Source organism: Sus scrofa, chromosome 13 (assembly GCF_000003025.6).
Source record: "Sus scrofa isolate TJ Tabasco breed Duroc chromosome 13, Sscrofa11.1, whole genome shotgun sequence".
In the NCBI taxonomy this organism is placed as follows: domain Eukaryota; kingdom Metazoa; phylum Chordata; class Mammalia; order Artiodactyla; family Suidae; genus Sus; species Sus scrofa.
Genome location: NC_010455.5, coordinates 147,592,243 through 147,612,902, shown reverse-complemented (window position 1 = coordinate 147,612,902; position 20,660 = coordinate 147,592,243). Strand labels below are relative to the sequence as shown.

Sequence of the window (20,660 nt, the reverse complement as noted above, 5' to 3'; positions counted from 1 at the left end):
AATAACTCATACTCTTTCAATTTACTCATTTGTGAACTGGAATGATAGTACCTAAGATATATGGTTGTTGTGAAGATTAAATAAGTTCGTAACTGTCTAGCATTTGTTGTACACCCTCATACAGAAAGCATGCAATGATTCTTCACTGTTAAAATTATTTTTAAATATTATGTGCTGGACATTGTGCTCATTGTTGTAAATGTAACGGTGAACAAAGTGGAACTGGAAGTTTCATCTGGGACTGAGGTACATGGTTCGGTCTAACTCCATTTCCATTCTTTACTATCTTAAGGAGGTGAGTGGGCTTCCAAGATGATTGAAGTTCATGAATGACAAAGAGCAATGCTTGGTTCAAGAGCAATGTTTAAATTACATTTTAATAGAATTTTCTTTTTCATAAAGTGAATCAAAATATTTTTGCTCTAAAAGTTATATGCAAAGTAGCTAGGAGGCATAAGCTTGTTTTCTGGCTCTAAAACTAAAGATTTATTCTAGGATTTTACTCTAAGATTTTCTGGATGTTTTAGATATTTTGACTAATAGATATTTAAAGTAACAGACATTTTAAATCATGGAAATTTTGAGAAAAAAAATATTAAATGGTTTCAAGGTCCAAACTTCTTTCCTTATGGCACCAAGTTCATCCACACAGGATCCAACTGGAAGTTGCTCCCTCTTGAGGTAGGGAAATGCGTTTCAAAAACAGGAGGCATCTCAGAACAGCATTGCCAAACCATGCTCCCGTCTTCGAAAGAGCCTTGTCAACCATTCCTAACAGAAATGGAAAGGAAAACAACAACAACAACAAATGCAAAAGAATTTTCAATCTTTCAACATTGACCCACAACCCAGAATAAGATGTACTGGATGGTCAGTTTCATTCCCACAAGAAACAATTCCTGGTCATTATTTTTTTAACTTGATTATCCCTTTATTACTTTAAAAAATTTAATTGAAATATAGTTGATTTATAATGTGTTGGTTTCAGGTGTACAGAGAAGTGATTTAAATATATATATGTATGTACGTATTATTTTTCAGATTTTTTTCCATTATAGGTTATTACTAGATGTTAAGTATAGTTCCCTGTGTTACATAGTGGGTCCTTGCTGGTCCTGGTCATTATGGATGAGGCCAAGGAAGGAAGTTGAGCAGGTGAATGTGAATCATTTGCCATCATAAAATGGTGGCAGTACGATTTCAGCTGGGAGTCCAGATCGAAGAAGCCAATGGGGGCTGCTGAACGGGACAAGTTAGTTTATGGATTACCAGGAGGAGGGTTTTTCATTGTAAGAATAACTGCCTGCAGTTATGATCTCTCATGAGTTTCTGCCCTGGCTACTACCACCACCTTTCCTAACACTATGGATGGTAGAAAAGAACAGACAACTCAAATCATTTATATTTGAATGATGCTTGATATTTTTCACTATAGGAGTAATAAAACCACATAAAATAAGAGAAGTAAACAAGACCCTCCCCACCCCCATCTTTCTAACAATTGCATCATTTGAATTTATCATTTCTGGCATTGTTTTATGCTAAAAAAGTTGGATTACAGTTTTGCCTTCCCCTTTTATGTTTTACATTGGACTAATTAACCAATCTTTTAAGTGGTTGTATGATATTCTCTGTATGGTTGTTCTGTCTTGAAATTATACACCTTCTCATTATTGAACAGTTGGACTCTTTTAAATTTTTTGCCACTAGAAGTAGTAGTGTACCTGACGTTTTTTACATTTATCTACTTGAATGTCTTAGATTACTCTCTTTGGATTGATTCTCAGGAAAAAATCACTGAGTCAAAGTGTGTGAGCATTTTTATGACTTTTTGTTAACAAATTACTTTTATTTATCTACCAGCAAAATATGAGTAAAAATGAAAATATAGCAAGTATCCCTATATTTTCATTTACCTCAAAGGAAATAAACCACTGGATAAAAAATCGACCACTATGGAAAACAATATGGAGGTATCTCAGAAAACTAAATATAGAACTACCATATTACCCAGCAATCACACTCCTGGCCATATATACAGACAAAATTTTCATTGAAAAAAATATATGCTCTCCCATGTTCACTGCAGCACTATTCACAATAGCCAAGACATGGGAACAACCCAGATGTCCATCAACAGATGATTGGATTAGGAAGATGTGGTATATATACACAATGGAATACTACTCGGCCATAAAAAAGAATGAAATAATGCCATTTTCAGCAACATGGATGGAACTAGAGACTCTCACACTGGGTGAAGTAAGTCAGAAAGAGAAAGTCAAATACCATATGATATCACTTATATCTGGAATCTAATATATGGCACGAATGACCCTTTCCACAGAAAAGAAAATCATGGACTTGGAGAATAGACTTGTGGTTGCCAAGTGAGAGGGGGAGGGAGTGGGGTGGATTTGGAGCTTGGAGTTAATAGATGCAAACTATTGCCTTTGGAATAGATTAGCAATGAGATTATGCTGTGTAGCACTGGGAACTATGTCTAGTCACTTTTGATGGAGCATGATAATGTGAGAAAATAAAGTGTGTACATGTATGTGTAATTGGATCACCATGCTGCACAGTAGAAAAAAATTGTATTGGGGAAATAACAATTAAAAAAATATGTGTATATAAAGAAGATGTGGTATATATACACAATGGAATAGTACTCAGCCATAAAAAAGAACAAAATAATGCCATTTGCAGCAACATGGATGGAACTGAAGACTCTCATAGTAAGTGAAATAACAGAAAGAGAAAGACAAATATCATATGATGTCACTTATAGCTGGAATGTAATATATGGCACAAATGAAGTTTTCTATAGAAAAGAAACAAACTCATGGACTTGGAGAACAGACTTGTGGTTGCCAAGGGGGAGGGGTGGGGAAGGAATTGGATGCACTGGGACCTTGGGGCTAGTAGATGCAAACTATTGCATTTTGGAGTGGATAAGCAATGAGATCTTGCTGTATAGCACAGGGAACTATATCTAGTCACTTGTGATGGAATGATGTGAGAAAAATGATGGAGGATAATGTGAGAAAAAGAATATATATATGTGTGTGTAACCATGTCACTTTGCTGTACAGCAGAAGTTGACAGAACAATGTAAATCAACTGTAATAGAAAAAATAAAAACCTAAAAAAAGATATGGCAGATGTGGAAAGGCTGAAAGGACTCACTTTCAGAAAATTAATCTGGAGTCAAGAGAATTGAAATTATTTTATCATCAAAAAATTGTCTATTTAAAAAAACAAATGTTAGTACTTGATTGTTGTTTAATTTTGCATTTTTTGTTTTCTCCTTATACTGGGTATTGTGTTTTCCCTGAACTGGCTGTTCATAAGTTTGCCTGTTGGAATCATAGGGCTTTCATTTTGCATACAGTTTTCCCAGTTAAAGACATTCATTACATTGCAAATGTTGCAAATACCTTTTTCATGGTGTATTGTTAGCCTTTAAATCTATTTTAAAATATGATTTTTGTCGTAGGAAGTGGCATGCAAGAGGTAGCTTTTTTTTTTTTTTTTTTTTTTTTTTTTTTTTGCTTTTTAGGGCTGCACCTGTGGCATTTTGAAGTTCCCAGGCTAGGGGTCAATTGGAGCTATAGCTGCTGGCCCATGCCACAGCCACAGGAACACGGGATCCAAGCCACGTCTGCAACCTATACCACAGCTCATAACAACACCAGATCCTTAACCCACTGAGAAAGGCCAGGGATCGAACCTGCATCCTCATGGATACTAGTTGGGCTCATTACCGTGGAGCCACAACAGGAAGCTCCAAGAGTTAATATTTTTTAAATGGAGATTAAGTGGTTTATCTGAAGGTCATTTTTTTAACCCAGTGATATTCTTAATGTAACACTGGAGCCAAATAAAGTGCTTAAATAAACATAGACACCCCATAGACACTACAGTTTGAACAGCCAACAACCAGGCTAATCTACTCATTCATTGTCCCCCCAAAATTTTGTTCCCCCCAAATTATGCTTCCTTTCTCTACAAAGACTTTGTTTATACTTGATAGGTACTTGTTTCTCTTTTGAGTTCATTTAGCTTTAGCTGGCACTATCCATAGTGTGTCTTATACTGTTATTTAATTGCCTTCTTATATGTTTCTTGTCCTTTACTAGAACATACTCTTGAAAATGAAGTCAGAGCTTACTACCTATTTATCTTCCACAGTACATGGCTGCCTGAAAAATGACCTGCCAGCTTGGGAGCAACCAGTGTGGCATGTGAGGTTAAGTAGAATATAGAGATGGAACCACAAGACTATAAAGTTTTTGGAAATCCAGATAAAGGAGACTCATTTTAAAGACTATTTTCCAGATTTGAATTTAGAATGAGTGTCATTAGAAGAATCAACTGGCTAGTGGAAGGTGGTATACTTCATACTGTGGCACAAAGGGCAAATACACTGGCTTCGGTTTACATTGCCAGGGGCAGTATGCTCCTGATCATGCTGTGGAAACTGAGGTAGCTTACCAGACTTTCATTTGGGCTTATTCTGGTATGTTCTTATAGATGTTCTTCTCCTTGGTTTTTATCGGCTTCTTCTATAGGCTTTTGATTCTAGAAATGGAGATAAGTGATAAGAGCCAAAGTCTGATACTGTTAATAAGGGTCAGATTTATAAAGCAGAGCTGGTGTCAAATCTGGTCTATAGAGCAGGGGACTGAGAACTGGGACTTCAAGCAGTGGTAGCACTGTGTGGGGACCACAACACTTTTTGATGTTGTGACAGACGTTTTCATTATATAGAGGTAAAGCCACAATTCTGGGGTGGTGGGGGCGATGGGGGTGGTGGGGAATTGTTTGAGGGGAGTGGGAAGGGAGATGGCCCAGAAACAGAGCCGAGATCTAACATCAGGGAGAAAAAGCATCTACTAAACAACACAATTGTTGTGTTGTAGCAATGTAAGTCTCCCACTTACATACCACTTTCTCTAGTACTGTTTCTATAGTAACAACCACTGTGCAATCATTTTTTACAAAAATTAAGATAAAGCACCACTTTGGGGCAATAAGGCACTAGGAGAGCATTAGCTTCCCTGACTTCTCCTTCCATTTTCTAAAATAATGCTGTTAAAGTGAATCCTACAAACTTGGCAGCTTGCCAGGGCAAAGGAGAAATATGGCCCAATTGGTATGTTCTAGAATCCCTCTAATATTGTATCCTAAGTGTCCTCCTCATCCTATTATTTATTTATTTATTTATGGCTGCACCTGTGGCGTATGGAAGGTCCTGGGCCAGGGATTGACTCCCAGCTGCAGCTGTGACCTACCCTGCAGCTGTGGCCATGCCTGGATCCTTTAACCCACTGTGCCCAGGTCGGGGATTGAACCCATACCTCTGCAGCAACTGGAGCTGCTACAGTCTCACCCCACTGTGCCACACCAGGAGCTCCCTTTTTCGTTTTTTAATTATAATCTTCCTGTGATTTCCTAGCCTTTAGTAGCAGCTGATAGAGAAGATGACTATCCATATATGTTTTTGTTTGTTTTGTTTTGTTTTGTTTCAGAAAATTAATATGAGGAAAGCAAAAGTTTGGAGAAGTAGTTTGCAATATTAAGAAGGGGTTAGCAAAGAACAATAGACATGCTGTGTGTGTGAACTGCTTGTTATCCATCAAGCAGCATGCCATGTACTTATTTCTTTACTCCCTATAGCAGCACTATATGACAGAGGCATCATTACTATCACAGGGAAAGTGAAGCTTAGGCAGGTTGAGAAATTTGTGCAAGTTCACATGGCTATATGTGATGGAACCAGAGGGCATACCAGAAAATTTCATGCCAGAGCCCATACTCTTAGCCCCTATGCTATTGGGTCAGGAGTTCCAGGCAACAAGCAACAACCAGGGAAGGTCTGAGGAAAAGCTTCCCCAGGAGGACTCCAAAATACCTAGGGAGAAAGAAACTTCCTGTTTTTATGCAGAATCAGAACATGTGTATTAAAGAAGTGCGTTGGCCTCTTGGAAAGCTGAGAACTTGGACACATTTAAGTTAAGGACAGACAAGAGAAAGACACCTTCATCATTTCCCGCAGAGCCTATAATCCTCTTTTATTCAACTTATGAAGAGTTTTTAGGGAGAGGGAGTGCATGTTTTGAGTTTTATGCCTACTGCTAATAGAGCAAATGTACTTAACATAAAACATATTTAACAATCAAATATACAATTTTCTGATGTATTTGTAGCAGATATTTCTCAGAGTCTGGGTATAATAATCAGCATCTCCTGGAATAATACCACCAGCTTGGAAGACTAGAATTAAAAATAAATTCTTGGAGTTCCCTTCGTGGCTCAGCTGTTAATGAACCCAACTAGGATCCATGAGGATGCGGCTTTGATCCCTGGCCTCACTCAGTGTGTTAAGGATCTGGCGTTGCCATGAGTTGTGATGTAGGTCACAGACTGCAGACGCAGCTTGGATCCCACATTGCTACTCTGGTGTAGGCCAGCAGCTGCAGCTCTGATTCGACCCCTAGCCTGGGAACCTCCATTTGCCGTGGGTGCAGCCCTAAAAATACAAAATAAATAAATAAATAAAAATTCTCTATCCCATTTGGAACTCCCTAAAATCCAGTCTACAGGGAGGCTGGTATAATAAATCTAGTGAGGTACAGTCCTCCCTAGGTATCCGCAGGGGATTAGTCCTAGGACCAGCCTCCCGGCTTCCTCCAAATATTGAAACCCACTGATGCTCAAATCCCTTAGATAACATGGCATAGCACATTTGGTGCTCAGTATCTGCGGGTGCTGCATTCTAGGAAATGAAGGCCAGCTGTACTTTCACTCTGTTTCTCAGTTTACCTGAGTGTTTGTCTCAGTCTGAGGGTGTTTTTCATTCGCTCTGCTTGCAGCGGCTTCAAAAAAAGACTGCTGTTAGTTTAAGCACTGAAACAAAGGCCTGCATCAATTAATCCAACTATCAAACTCAACCAGATTCAAATCACTTACACCCAGGGCCTGTGATCTGAAACAGATGGTAATTTCAGCTGGTTGGAAGTAGGGACACTTTTAAAAAAAGGGATTAAAAGCCTTTTATCATAAAGATTGTGGAAAAAATGTGTAGAAAGTTGGAAAATAGAAAACAAAATCATCTAGTATCCTACCATCCCTCAAAATATTTCTATAATAATATGTATTGAGCGTGCTAGGTCCTTTGGTAAGCAAGGGGGATACATAAGAAAGCAAATGAGTTATGATCCACGCTTTCATGGAGCAGACGGATCAGCAAACATAAAAACAAACAAATACAAGAGGGAAAAATAGGACTGTGCACATAACGGGCTATGGGAGAGTGCAGTTTTGTGAATTTGGGCTGTATCAGTGATGCTGAAATTTAAAGGATAAGAAGGACTTAGCTTCATGGGATGGGGAGTTGTGGAGAGGGGCATGTTTACAGGGTTCCAGGCAGGAGGAGGAGAAGGAATATGCAAAGGTTCAGGAAGAAGAGACCGCTAGGTCTCCCATATTATGTGAACCATTAGGGATTTGGTATGGCTACGTTTTATTTTTTAATTTTTTTTGTCTTTTTAGGGCTGAACCCACAGCATATGGAGGTTCCCAGGCTAGGGGTCGAATCAGAGCCATAGCTGTGGGCCTACACCACAGCCACAGCAACTTCGGATCCGAGCCGAGTCTGCGACCTACACCATAGCTCATGGCAATGCTGGATCCTTAACCCACTGAGCGAGGCCAGAGATCAAACCTGTGTCCACATGGATACTAGTCAGATTTGTTTCCACTGAGCCTCAATGGGAACTCCTGTCTTTTTTTGTTTGTTTGTTTGTTTGTTTTGGTCTGGTACGGCTATGTTTTAGAGAGAGGGTAGGGGAGATGGCTGATGAAGGAGCAGATGGTGAAGGTTCCAATACCATGCCCTGCTTTGGCTTAATCTAAAGATCAGTGGACCCTTATGCTATGACAGTATTGTGTGTTCACATGGATTCAAAGTTATATAATTGTAACATAATAAAGATAAAATTTATGTAAAATTAGCAATGCAATGTTACATCATTGGTATTTTTATTTGACATATGTCTTTGGTCTTTTCCAGGTTCCTACACTGAAATTGTTTAATGCCTATTTACCATTCAGTGGTGTTGACTAAAGTGTTAATTTAATTAACCATTTACTTATCATTAAACTTTTCGATTATGTCTAATTTTTATAAACAATGCTCAATTTCCATTTTCATCTTTTTATGTTATTTCTTTACACTGAATGCCTAGAAGTTATTATTAATTTGTTTTAAAACAGGTGTAATTGACATACATAGAAATTATATTAAGTAAAGGATATAAACACTTTTATGGCTTTTATTTATTTTTTTAAGTTTTATTGAGGTGTAGTTAATTTATAAGGCTGTAATAATTTCTGCTGTACGAAAAAGTGACCCAGTCATACATATATGCATATCCATTACTCTCTTGCAGAATTTTTTATGGCTTTTAGAATCTTGTGATAAATTTACTTTATCAATTTGTACTGGTATGAAGGTAAGAATATATATCAGATTTACTACACTTTTTAATCTTTCAGAATTATAATTCTTTAAAAATCTCACTAATTAAAAAGACCAATATTTAATTTCTATTTCTTCAAAAATTAGCAGTGTTCAACTTTTTTCAACATACTGTTTTCAATATAAGTTTTCTTCCATGAATTTTCCCTTGCTGGTCTCTTGGTAATATTTTCATTAGCACAGATTTAAAAATAATTCCTATATTTCTAAATTTAAACTATATCCTCTTCAGTGAGATGATAAGCATTACATTATATTATTGTTTATTGCATAAATTAATTATTTACTATTCAATTTTTAAATCTACCTCAAATTTATTTCCCAAATTTTAATCAATAAGTTAATAGTAGTTATTAAATAATCATTTATGCTATGATTCAATTTTATTCATGCAAAAATTGTATAAAGAATAGGCTTTGCATCAAGATTCTTTCAGTTTCATGATATAGATCTCTGTTTTTTAAACAATACAACATTTTCATTATTACTGCATATAAAATATTTTAACTTTTTGGCAAGAGCTAGAAATTGCTCACTGGAGTTCCCATTGCAGCTCATCAGGTTACAAACCCAACTAGTATCCATGAAGATGCTGGCTTGATCCTAGTGGTTTGGATCCCGTGTTGCTGTGGCTGTGGAGTAGGCAGCTTCAATTAAACCCCTAGCCCCCTAGCCTGAGAACTTCCAGATACTGCAGGTTGGGCCCTATAAAGCAAAAAAAAAAAAAAAAAAAAGGAGTTCCCATTGTGGCTCAGTGGGTACAAACCCAACTAGTATCCATGAAGACTTGGGTTTGATCCTGGGCCTCGCTCAGTGGGTTAAGGATCCGGCATTGCTGTGAGTTGTGGTGTAGGTCACAGACGTGGCTTGGATTTGGCGTTTCTGTGGCTGTGGCATAGGCCTGCAATTGCAGCTCCAATTCAACCCCTAGACTGGGAACTTCCAGGTGCTGCAAATGCAGCCCTAAAAAGCAAAAAAAAAAGAGAGAGAGAGAAATTTGCTCACCAGTCCTTTTTGATGTTATTTTTACACACATATATACTATATAGTGTATATCATAATTGTTAATTTATTCTTATAGATGAAATATAGAATAATTTATAACTATAACTTAGATGTCCTCAGTCTTAAGTCAAACATTGGATATCAAATATGGCAGTTAAAAGGATTCCTCAATACTCTAGGCAGAGTGCATATAAGTTTTCAAATGTTTATATGACTATTTTATAAAAGAAAAGTAGGAGTTCCCGTCGTGGCGCAGTGGTTAACGAATCCGACTAGGAACCATGAGGTTTCGGGTTCGATCCCTGCCCTTGCTCAGTGGGTTAACGATCCGGCGTTGCCGTGAGCTGTGGTGTAGGTTGCAGATGCGGCTCGGATCCCGCGTTGCTGTGGCTCTGGCGTAGGCCAGTGGCTACAGCTCCGATTCAACCCCTAGCCTGGGAACCTCCATATGCCGCGGGAGCGGCCCAAGAAATAGCAACAATAACAACAACAACAAAGACAAAAGACAAAAAAAAAAAAAAAAAAAAAAAAAAAAAAGAAAAGTAACTCACATACCTGATGCTGCTGGACGAGTTGATTTATGTGCAGCTCTATACTTGCTAGTGTTCCACCTGAATTTTTTCACATCAATTGAAGTTTGAACAATTGCTACCTTCGTGAAATCTTCAATGCCTTGTATCTGAAAGTTATGAGATGACAAACTAATTTTTGAATAAATATCATACAATTAAATGTGACTCTGGTAAGCTACTCTCTCAGGCCCTCTCTAAATATCTGGGCCTGAAAACCGACAATATCAATAGATGTTAGATAGGTATCTTTAAATACCTGGATATGTTAATTTTGTGAGAATTAATATTCCATACTCTTTCACTGATTTTTAATATTTTCCTTTTTTTTTTTTACAAATGAGACAAATAATCGAGTTAATTATGACCCATTAAAGTATCACCCAGAGAGAGTTTTCTATGTGTCAGAAAGTTTAAAAATCAATGGATTTCAAGAAATCCTCTAACCTTGTGGGTTTTTTTCATTATGCTTTCAGTTATATTGGTACCTGAATACATATATTGGTACCCAAATACATATGCCTGGGAGAGTGGACAGAACTGGGCTGCCTCAAGAATCTCTTGCTTGGCTCTCTAAATTTCCAGCCAGCACTCCAACTAAGCTCTATTGTTACGTATTCAAGAATAGACGTAGGGAGCAACATAATTAAGAAAAAGTTTCACTTCTCGCTCGGCATCGCATTGGTGCTAGTGGCATCCACCTAGAAAATTTCTGGTGACAATTTCTCAGCTCAGGATTCCTCTTATCCTCCCCTCATTTTTTCCTCTTCTTTCCCAATCTACATTTTAAGTACCTCTATCATAGCTGTACATGTTTATTAATCTATTTATGTATGTTTCCTTTCACTTGGTTGAGAGATCTCTTGAGGGACAGTTACAAGTCTCATCTGTCTTGATCACTTTAGCATCTAGCACTGTTGCTGTCATATATTAGTTGCTTAAAAATTATGTGCTTAATTTAATTGACTCTAGGTCCTTCTTTCTTTCTTTTCTTTTTTTTTTTTTTTGTCTTTTTGCTATTTCTTTGGGCCGCTCCCGTGGCATATGGAGGTTCCCAGGCTAGGGGTCGAATCGGAGCTGTAGCCACTGGCCTACGCCAGAGCCACAGCAACGCGGGATCTGAGCCACGTCTGCGACCTACACCGCAGCTCATGGCAATGCCGGATCCTTAACCCGCTGAGCAAGGGCAGGGACCGAACCCGCAACCTCATGGTTCCTAGTCGGATTCGTTAACCATTGCGCCACGACGGGAACTCCTAGGTCCCTCTTTCAATTCACTTTCTGTAGCTGTATTTTATGTGACTTCTGATTCCTCCTGATATATTCTTATCTTACTCTTCCCCAACACACACACACACACACACACACACACACACACACTCACACATGCATGCAGACATACATACATAATACAGTCTTCTTTCTTCACATGGCACAGCTTCTCATTGTAATTGTAACTGAGTAACTCAACAGCTTAAATACAAGAAGTCCATCATTTTTACATTCACTTTCAAAGTAGCTGGGAATATACCACTGATACTCACCTCAGCATGGGACTGGCAGAGCCTTTTTAGAGCACTGCCAATATAGTCCAGAAATAGTGGTTTTTCTTCACTACACATAAGAACTTAATGTGCCCTCTTTTGCTATTTGCAACTGCACCAAAACCTAACTGTGGCCAAAATGTATAGCTTGATGTGCTTCATTGGCAGTGAATAGGAATGGCTTGGTATTTGGGCTACCCAGTGCCAAAGTAACCAATGAACTTGGAGTGTGTGTATTGTGTGTATGTTTATGGGTGGTAGGGGGAAGGGAGAGAATGGACAGGTGGAAAAGTGACCATTTTTCTAATATTAACACATTGTTGGTCAATTGGAAGATCTGAAGACATGAATAATGTCTTTACCTGATGGCATGTTATAGGAATTAAGAAAGGAGCCTTATAAACTTTTCGTAACTGACAATCTTCCACACATCCATGGATAAGGATGACATAAATTACAGTTTCATCATAGATATCAGTTTTAGTGTTCTTCCATATATCTTTTACGTAAATGTTACTGAGTTTTAACTGCATCTTGTAATTCCAATCCTATAAGAAAAACAATTTCATAGTACTATTTATACAGTTTAACATAAATTCTAACAGGTAATTTGTAACATCACTTTAGAATTTCATTCAGAGAGAAGGGCAACTTTTTTGAACACCTCTTACCTCATAAGATAAATGTTCCCTGATTTTTTTGGCAGTAATAGAAAGTCCAAGTTTTAGCCACATTTTATATTCTATGTGAGGACAGAATTGTTCAAAAGCTTCATACAAGTGATTTTTGGGAATAAAATATGCCTGGAAAAAGGAGGATCTCAATTAAAAAAAATATTTCATTATGCACAGCCATGATTTAAGGAAATAAGTTTTTCTCATTTATATAAGTAACATTAAAGCTAATAAATTATGTAGATTCATGTTATTGCCTGGAAACCTAATAAAATGTGTATATTTGGGAGCTCCTGTTTTGGTTCAGTGGTAACAAACCCAACTAGTATACATGAGGACGCAGGTTCGATCCCTGTCCCTGCTTAGTGGGTTAAGGATCTGGTGTTGGCCGTGAGTCCCAGTGTAGATTGCAGATGCAGCTCAGAACCCAGGTTGCTGTGGCTATGGAGTAGGCCTGCAACTGCAGTTCTGATTTGACCCCTGGCCTGGGAACTTCCATATGCCATGAGTGAAGCCCTAAAAAAAAAAAAAAAAGTGTGTAGTGTGATCTTGTTATACACTAAATATTGAAAGTCTACATGATCCAATGAAAGGTTCTTTATTCTTATTGATTCCGAAAAAAAAGGAAACAAAGTATTAAAGATCATTTAACCTTTTTAAACTAAAGCATAGGTATTTCTAAAAGCATATTTGATGGGAGCAAACACTTTGGTTACTAATAAAATGCTAATACTAACAATGAACAGACTATTGGCTATTAGGAATAAGCTGCTATGACTACAAAAGACTGTGTATGTGGGCTTTAATTTCTCTTGGGTAAGTAATTATGAGTGAGATTGCTGGGGAATAGGATAAGTACTACTATTTTACTATGTGATTTTTATCCTTCATTTTGTTAATGTGATGTATTATATCGATTGATTTGCAGTAATTTAGCCATCCTCTCATCCTTGGAATAAATCCCACTAGATCATGGTGTATGATTATTTTTATATACTGTTGAATTCAGTTTGCTAATATTTTATCAAGGATTTTTGCATCTATATTCATCAGTGACTGTGGCTTGTAATTTTCTCCTTTTTGGTAGTACTTTTGTTATGGTTCTGGTAATCAGGGTAATGATGGCCTCATAGAATAAATTTGGGAGTATTCTCTTCAATTTTTAGGATAATTTGAGAAGGATACGTATTAGTCCTTCTTTATATGTTTGGTGAAACTGTCTAATTCTGGAATTTGTTTGCTTGGAGTTTTTCTAATTACAAATTCAATTTCACTACTACTGATTAATCTAGTCAGATTGTCTATTTCCTCCCAATTCAGTCTTGGAAAATTGTATGTTTCAAGAAAGTTATCTATTTCTTTCAGGTTTTCCAGTTTCTTGGCACACAGTTGTTCATAATACTCTCCTGTGACTTTTTGCATCTCTGTGATACTGGTTGTTATTTCTCCTCTTTCACTTTGTATTTTCTATTTGGATCCTCTCTCTCTTTTTTTTTCTTTATGAGCCAGGATAAAGGCTTACCAATTTTGCTTATCTTTTTGAAAAAACAGCTCTTGGTTTCATCAATCTTTTTCATTGTTTCCTAGATTTTTTATTCATTTCTTCCATGATATTTATTATTTCCTTTCTTCTGCTGACTTTGGGCTTTGTTTTTATTTTTCTAATCCTTTTAGATGGTAAGTTAGGTTGTTGAAATTTTTCTTGTTTCTTAAGTTAGTCATGCATTGCTGATAATCTTCCCTCTTAGAACTACTTTTGCTGTGTCACATAGACTTTGGAAAGTTATATTTTTTATTTTCTTTTTTTCTTTTTAGGGCCACACCCATAGCATATGGAAGTTACCAGGCCAGGGGTCCAATAGGAGCTGCAGCTGCCAGCCTACGCCCCAGCCACAGCCACAGCCACACCAGATCCAAGCAGCGTCTATGATCTACCCCTCATCTCACAGTGATGCCAGATACTTAACCCCACTGAGGGAGGCCATGGATTGAACCCACATCCTCAGGGATACTAGTTGTGTTCTTAATCCGCTAAGCCACAACGGGAATGCCTGCATATTTATTTCTATTTGTCTTGAGGTCTTTCTGAATTTTCCTCTTTGATATCTTCATTGATCTATTGGGTTTTTTGGTAGCACATTTTTTAGTTTCCACGTGTTTGTGTTTTTCCCAGTTTTCTTCCTATGATTTCTAGTTTCATATCATTGTGATTGGAAAAAAAAATGTGTGATATAGTTTCTATCCTCTTAAATTTGTTCAGACTTTTTATGGCCTTACATGTGATCTGTTCTGGAGAACATTCCATGTGCACATGAAAAGAATTTGCAAACAAATACAAGTAAGTACAAAGGTAACCTTAAATTTGATACTAGATATTTAACAAGATATAACAGTGAGAGATAAGGTGATGTTTTCTGACCTCCACTACAGTTTTGCAGGTGGCAGAATATTTCATGGGTTCATTAGTCAAGCAGTTTAGCTCTCCTATTATTGCTCCAGTGATTACAAAGTCTGTGTAAGTTATCTGATAATCTTTCTCTTCTGACTCCCAGATTATTTGGTCAATTCCCAAACCTGGTGTTGATCTTTGAAGCTGTTCAGCAACAAAGGAAGAAAAAAATACATATGTCAGTTAATTTACCAAAACTCTAATTTATGGATTTTTCCCTAGATCCTTAACCTGTTGCACCACAAGGAAACTCCCTCTTTTGAGGTTTCTTGTTATCTATGGGAAAGTATGGCTTAAAAGGTGGTGGCTGGTGTCCTCCATTGTGTGGATGGTAGCTGTTGTCCTAAAAAAGGAATAATGGAGTTCTTTATATTGAAAGTATTTATTCTCAATTACGTAATTTTTTTTTAACTAAGGCTCACAAGTGCATGTATAAATTTCTCTGCCTTACCTTTACCATGCCTGAAATAATTATGTAAATTCCTTGGGGCTCATCACCCTCTTCAAATATATCATTTCCACAATCAAATGTTACAACTTTGGATCTTTCCTGAAAAAAAATCACCAAATACATAAACTATAAATAATATTTTAGCAGTCACTGGATCTTACATTTTAAGAAAAGTTTTACACTTTTAAATATTACCCAAAAGATCTGAGATATTGTTAGTAATGTTTGTAAGAGAAAATAGGAATTATGGTTAACAAAGAGAAAAAGGTGGATATTCATGGGTATTTGCAATTTCAGGTAGGATATTTATACATAGATTAGAAAACAATCTAATCTAGGAATAAGAATGTAATGGAAGGATGGAATATTTCATTTGGATGCAAAACAATCAGGATGGATGCCAGCTAATGGCAATATAGGTCTTATACATACTTATGCCCTAAACAGCTGATGAAGTAAATAAAAAAATCATTTGTTCAAAATATTTTAAGCAGGTAAAAAATATAATTGGTCTTTTGGTACTTACTAGATATAGAAAAAGATGTTATTAGAACAGGTTAAACCTATTTATTTGTTCATCCCACAAATATTTTTTGAGCACTAAGTATGAGAGATGCAACATGGTAGGTGTTGAGTATTCAAAAGCTGTATGAGGTTAAAAATACAGTAGGGGAGACAGATGTAATGATAAAATAGTAAAGTAATGGAATTATGCTATAATAAAGGTATATGTTGGATACACTGGTGTCAACTTTGGCCCTCCAAACACTGGATGGAGAGAGGATGGTCTTCTACTGGTGGGCTATTTGGCTCCAAAGCCTGCTTTCAGGGTACCTTTGGTGGGGATGTTTCCAAAGAAGCAATAAATGGAAAATGTTTTTGGGAAAAAAAAGTGAAAGGAAAAGGCATTTCAAGATAATAGCACCCACAGAGGAATTGAATTAAAAAAAAAAAACAACAACAGAGTAAATTTCTTGGGGCACCAGTTCAGAATAAATAGTTTATGGGGTATATGATGTATGGGTAATCTAGGATAAAGATAGAGAGGTAGGCAAGAGGTAGACTGTGGGAGAACTTTGCATGTCATTTTGATTTTGTCTTAGAGGCAATTAAGGATATTTAAAAAATTTAAACTGAAGAGTATCATACTTAAATCTGTCCTTTAAAGAAGCTGTTCTGTTGGTAAAGATAGTGTTACTAGGAAATACAAATATTACCTGAATAAAGCTTATATGATCCTGGTCTTTATCTAGCCATGGAATATGACAAAGTGCTTCATCAACAGTAAGAGGTTTGTATATATGTTGAAAATCTAGTATCTCTCTTTTTCTGGCCATTATTAACTAAAATCACAAAATTTAAGAAAGGAGATGAACAAAACTGGTGTGCACAGAATGTTTAAAACAGTTGCTTTGTACTATTTCCTTTTCTTGCTCTCCTGAGGTGTTGTTCTTCCATGGAAACCTCCAACCTCTTCCCTATTAGAGCATTTTTCTACATTATCATTATTCTGAAGTCATAGATAACTTTACAAAGTAAACCTTTTTACTGAAGTATATCAGGTCTGAAAAAAGTGCACAATTTATAAAGGTCACTCAAAGAACATTTACAACATGAAAACTTCTGCATAACCAGCACCTGGGTTAAAAAATAAAACATTTACTGCACCATGGACTCCCCTTTATGTTCTCTTCTAGTCATTACTTCTACCCCAAATTAATCACTCTTCTTCTATTACCACAGTTTAGCTTTGTCTGGTTTTGAGCTTTATCTGCATGAAATCAAAGAATACATACTTGTTTGTATCTGGTTTCATTTATGCAACATTAGGTTTCTGAGATTCATCTGTAATGTTGCAAGGAGCAAAAATTCATTCATTTCATTTTCACTGTTATAGAGCGTTAAGTTTAATGAATATACCACAGCTTTATTTATCTATTGCTGATTGATATTTGGGCTATTTCAGTTTCTGTTTTTGTTTTTGGTTTTTGGTTTTTATTCTACACCCATGGCATATGGAAATTCCCCAGCTAGGGATGAACCCTCACTGCAAGTGTGACCTGTACTATAGCTGCAGCAATGCCAGATCCTTAACCTGCCGTCCACAAGGGAACTTCCTGTGCTGCTCCACTTTTGGACTTTTAAAATTCTGCTATGTGTATTTGTTTGCTGTATATTTGTACATATTTCTTTTGTGTATATGGTTATATAATCTAATTTCTGGGCCTTAAGATACACATATATTTAAATTGAGTAGATTCTACCAAACAATTTTCCAAAGTGATTGCATCAATTTATACTCCCACTCTAATGTTCCAGTTGGCCACACCATTGCCTACACTTGGTATTGCCAGAATTTTTTTTTTTTAATCTAGATATTTTGGTGGTTGTGTATTAGTATCTCATTTTGGTTTAAATTTGCATTAAGCTTATGACAGTGATATTTGGCATCTTTTCTTATATTTATTGGCTGGTAGAATATTCTTTGTTGTAAAGTGCCTGTTCAAATCTTTTGCTGATTTTTTTAAAATGAATTTTGTGTCTTATTCTTATTTTTTTTAAATAAATTTTATTGGAGTATAGTTGACTTAGAAAGTTGTTTTAGTTTCAGGTGTATAGCAAAGTAATTCAGTTATATAGATACATATATCCATCCCTTTTCAGTTTCTTTTTCCATATTGGTTATTACACAGTATTAAGTTACCCTGTGCTATCTATCTATCTATCCATCTATTGTCTTTTTAGAGCAGCACCCGAGGCATGTGGACATTCCCAGGCTAAGGGTCGAATCAGACCTGAGCTGCTAGCCTACTCCACAGCTGCAGCAATGCCAGATCTGAGCCACATCTGTGACCTATACCAAGCTCATTAGATCCTTAACCCACCTAGTGAAGTCAGGGATCAAACCTGAGTCTTCATGGAGAGTAGTCAGATTTGTTTTTGCTGAGCCACAACGGGAATTCCACCCTCTGCTATACAGCAGGCCCTTGTTACCTATCTACTTTATAAATAGTGGTGTGTATATAAATCCCAACCCATTAATTTATGCTTCCCACCCCGCATTTCCCCTTTGGTAACCATAAATTTGGTTTCAAAATCTTTGAGCCTGCTTCTGTTTTGTAAGTTCTTTTATATCACTTTGGAATGATATATGATTCCACATACTAGTGATCTCATTTGATGCTTGTCTTTCACTGTTTTACTTACTTCACTTAGTATGATAATTTCTAGGTCATTCATGTTGCTGTAAATGGTATTATTTCCTTCTTTTTATGGTCAAGTAATATTCCACTGTATACAAGCGCCACATCTTCTTTATCCAGTCCTCTGTGTGGGTTTTTTTTTTTTTTTTTTTGGTCTTTTTGTCTTTTAGGACTGCACCTACAGCATATGCAGGTTCCCAGGCTAAGGGTCCAATCCGAGTTATAGCTGCCTGCCTACACCAGAGCCACAGCAATGCAGGATCTGAGCCGTGTCTGCGATGTACACCACAGCTCATGGCAACACCAGATCCTTAACCCACTGAGCAAGGCCAGGGATTAAACCTACATCCTTATGGATGCTACTCGGGTTTGCTAACCACTGAGCCACAAGGGATCTTCCAGTTCTCTGTTGATGGATATTTAGGCTGCTTCCATGTCTTAGGTATTGTAAATAGTGCTGTGATGTACATTGGTGTGTATACATCTTTTCGAATTATGGTTTTCTCTGGATATATGCCCAGGAGTGGGACTGCTGGATCGTATGTTAGCTCTGTATTTAGTTTTTTATGGAATCTTAATACTGTTCCCCATAGTGGTTGTACTAGCTTACATTCCCACTAACAGTGTAGGAGCGTTCCCTTTACTCCACACCCCCTCCAGCATTTATTGTTTGTAGAATTTTTGATGATGGCTGTTCTGACTGGTGTGAGGTGATACCTCATTGTAGTTTTGATTTGAGTTCCTCTAATAATTAGCGATGTTAAGCATCTTTTCACGTGTTCTTTGGGCATCTGTATGTCTTTGGAAAAATATTCAGATCTTCTGCCAATTCTTTGATTGCTTTATTTGTTTTTTTGATATTGAGCTGCATGTGTTGTTTGTATATTTTGGAGATTAATCCATCATCAGTTGCATCATTTGCAAATATTTTCTCCCATTCCATGGGTTGTCTTTTCATTTTGTTTATGGTTCCTTTTGCTGTGCAAAAGCTTTTGAAGTTTAATTAGGTTCCATTTGTGTATTTTTTTTTAATTTTCATTATTCTAGGAAGTGAATCAAGGAAGATATTTCTGCAGTTTTTGTTGAAGTGTGTTATGTCTATGTTTTCTTCTATGAGTTTAATAGTATCTGGTCTTATGTTTAGGTCTTTAATCCATTTTGAGTTTATTTTTGTGCATGGTTAGAGAGTGTTCTAATTTCATTCTTTTACATGTAGCTGTCCAGTCTTCCTAGCACAATTTATTAAAGTGGATATGCTCTTCTCCATTTTACACTATTGTCTCCTTTGTCATAGATTAATTAACTACAGGTGCATGGTTTATTGTTCTTATTGATTGTTCTTATTGATGTTTATATATTCAGGACAAGAGCCCTTTGTTGGGTATATTTATTTTAAAAATATCATCGACTTTTTTTGTGGATTGTCTTTTCATTATCTTAATTTTTAATAAAAAATTCTCAATTTCAATGTTATTTATTTATTTATTTATTTATTGTTTTTTAGGGCCATATATGTGGCTTGTGGAAGTTCCCTGGCTAGGGGTCTAATGAGAGCTGTAGCTGTTGGCCTACTCCAAGCCACAGCAATGCGGAATCTGAGCTGTGTCTGTGATCTAACCTAATGAGTGAGGCCAGGGATTGAACCTGCGTCCCCACGGATAATAGTCAGATTTGTTTCCACTGAGCCATGGCAGGAACTCCTCAGTGTTATTTAAAGAAACCTTTGCTTAAGCCAGTCATGAAAATTCTTTGATGTTACCTTCTATAAGCTTAGTGTTTTACCTTTACTGTTATGTTCCTTTTTAAGGTTGAGTAATATTCCATTGCAAGCCTATAGCTCATTTTGCTTATCCATTCAACCACCGATGGACACCTGTATTGCTTCCTTATTTAGCTATTGTGAACAATGCTGCTATGAACATAGTGCACAAATATCCCTTGGACATCCTCCTTTCAATTTTTAAAAGTATATTCTCAGAAGCAGGATTTCTAGATCTTATGGTAATTCTATTTTTAATTTTTGAGGACATGTCATATTATTTTCAACAGTACCATGGCTGTACCATTTTATATTTCCACCAATAGTGCATATGGGTTTTGTTTTTATTTTTGTTTTAGGGTAATTGTCATCCTAGTTGGCATGAGGATGGTATCTCATTGTGGTTTTGATTTGCTTTTCCTTAATGATCAGTGATGTTAAGCATCATTGTGTGTGCTTCT

General features: G+C 36.7%; 1 protein-coding gene across 1 annotated transcript in view; it reads right to left on the bottom strand.

The window, feature by feature from the left end:
• Positions 236-20,660, bottom strand: part of SLC9C1 (solute carrier family 9 member C1) — a 94,683-nt gene continuing 74,258 nt past the window's right edge. The window contains 9 exon segments of the mRNA XM_021070387.1: positions 236-771; positions 4,498-4,584; positions 6,829-6,881; positions 10,106-10,229; positions 12,026-12,211; positions 12,335-12,466; positions 14,757-14,930; positions 15,238-15,336; positions 16,455-16,580. Of these exon segments, the coding sequence (XP_020926046.1) occupies positions 4,531-4,584; positions 6,829-6,881; positions 10,106-10,229; positions 12,026-12,211; positions 12,335-12,466; positions 14,757-14,930; positions 15,238-15,336; positions 16,455-16,580 (948 nt within the window). The 3' untranslated portion in view covers positions 236-771; positions 4,498-4,530.